Source organism: Anarrhichthys ocellatus, unplaced genomic scaffold, assembly GCF_004355925.1.
Source record: "Anarrhichthys ocellatus isolate YVR2014 unplaced genomic scaffold, GSC_Weel_1.0 scaffold53, whole genome shotgun sequence".
NCBI lineage: Eukaryota > Metazoa > Chordata > Actinopteri > Perciformes > Anarhichadidae > Anarrhichthys > Anarrhichthys ocellatus.
The window spans coordinates 2,116,113-2,123,099 of NW_022280083.1; the positions used below are offsets into that span (position 1 = coordinate 2,116,113).

Genomic DNA, 6,987 nt, shown 5'->3' on the forward strand with positions numbered 1-6,987 from the left:
CACACACACACACACACACACACACACACACACACACACACACACACACACACAAAGTCTCCCTGTAATAATATTCTAATAGATAGAAACAGAAAACACAGAATCAAATGTGCCGGGTCACATGAGCTGCCTTCACACACACACACACACACACACACACAGGTGAGCTGACCTACCTGGTGCTGTTTACCAGCAGACAGACAGGGGTTGGACACACACTGAGGACAGCAGCGGCCCGGCTGGATCACCAAGTTCTCATGCTGAAGGACAGGAAAGAAGAATGAACACAGAGATCAGCTGCAATAATAAAACACTTTCTTCTTCTGTCGGAGGAATAGAATTAGTGGCTAGCAGTTTGCCTTTGCTTACAGTCTTTGTGCTAAGCTAGGCTAAACGCACTGGTTGCGTGAAACATTCTTTCTTTCATTTTGACGGACAGGATTGTAAAAATCACGTCATAATCTATTATTACCCGACACTCTACCATTTTTATTACAATATGACAGAGGGTAAAAATGTATTTAAAGGCGGAGTCTTCGATTCTAATCCAACACACTTTATGTCAAATTCAGAGAACATCTCCTCGGGTCTGCTAGCACACACAGCACGTGTGTGTGTCTGTGTTTTTGTATCATTAATACACAGATTACCGGACTCTGTTAACGTGGGATTTCACGATCCTGCAAGCACTCGCTTAAACATTAAGAAACCCCACAGCCTGCACCGGCACTGTGCTGTGACCCGCAGTGGCCTCCAGTCCATCAAAACGACAGACGGCCTCCAGTTTTTTTCCGTCATTGTCAAAAGAAGTTCCGTCAATGATGGAAAATATTCGGTTACGGCAACCTCTGGCTGACCCTCCAGGCATTTAGTATAATATACTCTTCATTAATGACGTGAATATTATAGAAATGTGAGGAGGTTATTATTTAAATGTTGCTTTGAGCAGTCCAGCATTAGAGCCGCTCAGATGCAGTGGAATGTTTGTCCCGTTCTTCTACATAGATGGCTTCCATTCACATCACATTCTATTGTGTACATCAAGTGTCAGACTGTTCCATCAACATTAATGCCAATATGTGCATTGAAGTTGAACTGAGGAGGACAGGCGCAGAGCATGAACACCATAGAAGAAGTGTGTTTTTATTGATCTACGTAAACTCACCGGTTTGCAGGCCACTTGCTGACACTCTGCCACCGAACACTGGACCTCCCCGTCACTGCAGACACATCTGGAGCAGAGGCTCGGCGCCCACTCTTCACCGTCTCTGTAGGCCGTCACCTGCCAGGTGCAAGACCCTGACACACACACACACACACACACACACAGATAAACACAGACTGAGTAAACAGAGAAAATGAGAGTCAGGTAATGAGCTGCACTGTTTGCCCTCAAACTCAGTGATTTACAGTGAGGGGGAAAGGAAGTCGCTAATTAGCTGCTAACCGTTGGGACGCATCATCGCAGCTCGGAGACGTCATTAGAGTCGGTAACAGCTCGGCTCCGACTGCTCTGTGCACTCTAACAGCTCTGTGTCTGTCACAACAACGAGACGCCACGCACTCCATGCATCACGGGATCCAAGAGTGTGCATGGACCGGGACAAATACACTAAACACTTCCACCGGAGACACGGCTTCATGTCAGGAGTTCACAGGAATAAATGAAGAGATAACATCAGGGTGTCAAAGGGTTTGTCTCCTAAAGAAAATGTATTAAACTGAACTGGAAGTGACTGTAATTTGGAAAAATCATACTGCAGATGATTTTATTTTGAATGGGATGAGAAGTCCCCAGCTATAACACATACTTAGTAACATTCACACCCAAACACAAACAAATAATGCACCATGTTACTCACCACGGTAGCCCTACCGCATGAAAAGCCTTTATCTCCTTTATTCAGGGAATACTTCACACACAAAATGACCGTTTGTACATCAATGACTGACCCGGATACCTTGACTCTCTCTCACACAGCTCGTGCAGTATAATCCAAGTCTCATTTAACCATTTACTTCACCAAACACATGCATCTCAGCTAAAATCATAGGGATTGGGAGCATTTCAATTGCCTCTCAACGGCTCTCAACATGTCGCCGGTGGCTAACGGTGCTAAAAGGGCTGACAGTGCTTACGCTGTGTGTCGTGGCGGCGTTATCAGCTGTGACCGTGTTTTAAATAGTATGATTTCAGTGAAGAAGCAAGTGTGGGAAATAGTGATAAATGAGACTTTATTACAGCAGGAACTGTGTGAAAGACTGTAAAGAGATGTGTGGATGTGCAGTAGCTTTACTGTTGGTAAACACGGCGCCCAATGACTTCAACTCATCAAGACTGTCTGTTTTCTGATTCTCCGTTCCCCGTGGAGGCGTGAGTGAAAAACAAAGCTTTCATCATGAATTCAAGGCGACACGAGGTGAGTAACTGATACGCAGACGGTCACTTTGTGGGTGAGGTCCTCCTTTAAGGTTTCCATTGCGAACATTTACATTTTGATTGCAGTTTTGTGTGGATGGATGCACCTAACACATTTGGACTCCAGAATAAAATCTCTGGGACTAAATCAAATAAAACGTGGTTGTTTAAAAGCAGCTATTGTCGGAAGAAAAATGATAAATCACATGAATTCTCCTGGTAATGTTTTGGAAAATAATATATCCAAACACAAACAAAAAAGTAATTTAGTCCCACAGTGCACCAATGCTGTGGTTGAAGAAACTAAACACTCGAGTGGTTGGATGAAAACGGTCCAGGCCTCGCCGACAGAAGGAGTAACACTCATCTTAGGTAGAAGAAGCTGAAGTGAGAGCAGAGCTCATGTTTCTTTAAAGAGGAGGAGGTGAGCTGACCTGAGACAGTGTGCTGCTCTGTAGGAGACACAAACACACTTAGACTCATGTGAGTGTGTGAGTGTGTCTACAGGGAAAGCCCTTCTGTATTGTGTGTCGTTTCTTGCCTCTGGTGTTTGGGCTTTATTGCATTTTACACCAAATCGTGTGTTTGTAAGATTTTTTATTTGACTTGCACGCCTTTCTTTAGCCAGCAGTAAGCACGTAAGCGTGTGAGAACTCCAGCCGCAGTAGAGCCTGAAGTGAAGCTGCTGCGTCTGAATGTGTGGCGTTGTTCATACGATGGTGAAGCAGGAAGTCACTGACAAACACTACGGGTTGTTCTGTGAGGCTTCCTGTGAGCGGAGACACTTTACCAGCAACGACCATTTAATTAAAATCATCAAGTCAAGTTAAGTCAATCTGTTTTTTAGAGACTGAACGTTGACATTAAGCTGCATTTATTTAGCTGAGGCTGTTATCCAAAGAGACTTCAAATAAATGCATTCAACCATTTAAGCTGTTGGTACGACCATAGGAAGGCAATGTGTTGCATTATAGGAAGCTTCAACATCTACAATGGCGTATAAGAGAAACTGTGAGTACGTAAAAAGAAAGACATTTATAAAATGATGCAGCTGGGGAAGGAGGTAATATTCCAAGAAAGAAACTCAGAAGTTATGAAACTGAAACTTGGATATTCTCTGAGATTAAAAGTCACGAATGAATGAGGATGATGTCACGGATCAACCTCATCACACCGTTAAACACTGCGGTGAAGTCAGCCATTGAGCACAAAATGTATAAAAAATGACAGAAGTATTTATTTATGTTCATAAGAGAACGTAAAAGAGAAAACTTGGATATGTAATAAACCTCTCCGTCAGAGAGGACATCAGATACCACGTCATTATGGCTTTATCTGCTAACTCATGAGCAAAATAAAACGTGCAACAGGTACAACGTGAGGATTAAGTACAATGAACACCGTCAGCATTATGTTCATGAAATATCACAGCAAGAGCACGAAAAATACAAAAAACAAATTGAATTGAATGAAAAGGCGTATATATGTATCTTTCAGGACCTTTGGGACAACAACAATTGACATAGCGGTAACATTTTTATTTGAATTTCCCAGCTCTGTAATGTATTCCTTTTCACCTCCACCGGCACTGACACGCCTCCGCAGACGTCTGAGTTATCTGCACTCACACACTGCTGCCTGGTTTCCATCCAAACACTGCACACATTTTAAAACCAAAATTCTAAATGCAAATTAATGTGAGATTTCCCATCCACAACCGTCACGCAAATACTGTGGAGTTGGTTGATTGAGATAAACAGCCTCCTGTCGGGGTGTCATTAAATCATTTCAAAATAAGAGGCTGCAACGAGATGATGTAATTAACAGAGCAGCAGTCGGCATGAAAGCAGGGGGATGGAAGCCTTTTTGCTTTCCAATTGACAAACAAATGCTGTTTGAGAGACAACAAGCAGGCTGTTGTGAGGAGGAACATGTGTTTGTTTTGTTCCTCTGAAGATTTCTGCTTTGGTACGCGTGCAACTCTCAAACGCTCTTTCACGGCTGAGACTCAAAGCAGCCCCGGTTTGTAGTTGATTGAAAAGAAATCCATGAGAGACAGAGGCAGCATCTGAAATCTGTATATGTGCACATGGGCACTGACGTACGCCCTCACCTCCCTTGCGGCCACACTTGGGGCAGCACTCTCCAGCCGGGACGAACGGGCTCTGGTCCCCGGGACAGCTGAGGGGGGGGCAGGGCCGAGCGCTGCAGGACACACTCCCTCTGGAGCAGACACACAGCGAACAGGGCGAGGGACTCCACTGGCTGTCGTGCTGTGAGGAAACAGAGAGTTACACTCTGAAATATAACAACAGAAAAAGAGAGTGAGAAGCAGAGAGGCGGTGGGATGAGGGAAGCTGTTAGGCTCTCTGTGGACCGGATGACTTCATAAGCCTGAGCCTGAGTGACAGACGAGAGGACAGAGTCACAGAGAAGAGGGGGAGGAGGAGGAAAGATGTCTCAAACTCAATGGGAAGAGGGGAGGACGACAGCAGGGTGCATGTGAATGTGGATAAAGAGGAGACATTACCTTTATATTTAAATAACTGACAGAGACTACGTATATAACAATATTCTGAGCTTTATATGGCTCATGTGAACATCTTCCGTTTGGATACTCTTAAGTTAGACCTCGGAGCATTTTCCGATTGAAGCATGTGGGAAATGTGGTTATTATTCTGTTTTAGGAGAATTCTCTGGACATGTACACGGCACATTCAGAATATGAATTCCTTAATATGGGATTTACAGCAGTTTGCGACACACCGAAAAATGTACAAAGCTGGAGTAGAGATGCATGTCCAGAAGAAAGGAAGGAGAAACACTCCTACTTTTAAACGTCATGAAGGACTTGGATATCAACAGCTTTTTGGATGTGAGCAAATATCTCAACGCCGAGCTTTTAGAGAAGCTGTTTGAAGGACTTAAAGAGGGAGGCTGAGTTCACACCGTCCTATATTTTGACTCAAAGAAGCAAAATGGCACAAGCGGCTCCTGCTGTTTCACTTTTTCACTTAGAACGCCCAGTTAAAGACGTGATCCCTTGCTCGATTTCTCCTCATCATAGTGTACATAGTGTTGATAAAAGGCCTCGGGCCAACATGTGCTCTGTGATTGACAGAAGAGGATTGATTGGAATCGACACTCACACAACCATCTCGGGGGTTTTAATTAGAGCACTGTTTATAGTGGAGTACATCCGTTCATGGATAGTTGAGTTCAGTTTGTTTTTTTTAGCTGTAAACGAGATACCAGCATGTCGACGTCGCCTGCAGTCAGAATGATGGAGGTGAGGAATCTGTCTTTACTCGTTTTCGGAGGCATCAGGCTGTGCAGTAAAAACCTTCTTCAGTCAGCGTGAAATAAATCATTAGCATGAGTTTTAATGGAGAATTGATCTTCATGCTTTTTCACCTTGGAAAGAATAGATGTCTGAGGAGAACAACAAGTAAAAGACATTCATGGTTTTTGCTCACAGCCAATATGCAAATTAGTCCTTTAAATATAAAAAAATAAATGTTTGGGTCACGACCGCTGTCCAGGGTGCTGATTCTGGAGCTTTAACAGTAACAGTTTGGTGTTACCTTCAAATACTTTGATATAAAAAGTGTCAGCATATCGTCAAGTCCTCCAAGAAACCTCAGTTGAACATAAAGGCTTCGACCACCATAGAAATCATCATCCTTTGTGTTTCCAGTTGTCTGCAAAATGATAAAGAACAGTTCTTCCTGTGAAAAAGCAGCAACAGGAGTGACAGTTTGCAACAGCTGTTGCTGTTCTTCTTCCTCTCCAGTCTTCCTCTGGTAGTTCAGACCTGTGTAAAGGGCCACTTCACCAGGGAAAACGGACGCCAGTGGACTCCCCAAACCCGCCCTTTGTTTCCCCCTCAAGGACGTGTACTGTCCAAAATGGCTGCCAAAAGTCCAGCTCGTTAAGCCCGTTGATAGAAGACGAACAAGACAGCGATTGTTTCTTTAGTGAAAGGGAGGCGGGGATCTGAAACCAGTTATTCAGCAATGAGCAAAGTTAACAGATGAATGCTTTGAGATTTAGAAGTGTAATAGCTTCGGATGTTCGCACTTAGACAAGAGAAAATCACCACAGACACATGTGATAATTGAAAGTGTCATTCAAGAAGCAAAAGGCATTAATCTTCTATATCAGCCTCCAGTCTTCTGGTTTCAGTCTTTCCACCAGCTGTTATACGCTGACCCTCCCTCCTCAGACACAAGAGCATTAGTGAGCTCACACAGTGGTGTTTGTGGATCAGGTCTGGCTCCTAAAGGTGGTTTTATGGGGTTGGGGGCAGACCTGTCAAGTCTTCCTCACCAAAATAGGAGAACTATTTCTTTATGGATCTGGCTTTGAGCACGGGGACCATATATTGGTTGGTGGACTACAGATTTTATGTCTCGAGTTCGGGAATTTTGGCGGTCAACATTTTTTGGGGGGAACCAGAAGTGACAAGATAGGGCTGGATAGATAGATAGATAGATGGATAGATAGATAGATAGATGGATGGATGGATGGATGGATGGATGGATGGATGGATGGATGGATGGATGGAT

The 6,987-nt window shown here is 43.9% G+C and overlaps 1 protein-coding gene across 1 annotated transcript in view; it reads right to left on the reverse strand.

Annotated features, from left to right (window-relative positions):
* Positions 1 to 6,987, reverse strand: part of fras1 (Fraser extracellular matrix complex subunit 1) — a 216,861-nt gene that overhangs the window by 137,393 nt on the left and 72,481 nt on the right. The window contains exons 5-7 of the mRNA XM_031870528.1: positions 4,533 to 4,692; positions 1,166 to 1,299; positions 177 to 260 (exon numbers count right to left, since the gene is read on the reverse strand). Of these exons, the coding sequence (XP_031726388.1) occupies positions 177 to 260; positions 1,166 to 1,299; positions 4,533 to 4,692 (378 nt within the window). The remainder of the gene's footprint in view (positions 1 to 176; positions 261 to 1,165; positions 1,300 to 4,532; positions 4,693 to 6,987) is intronic.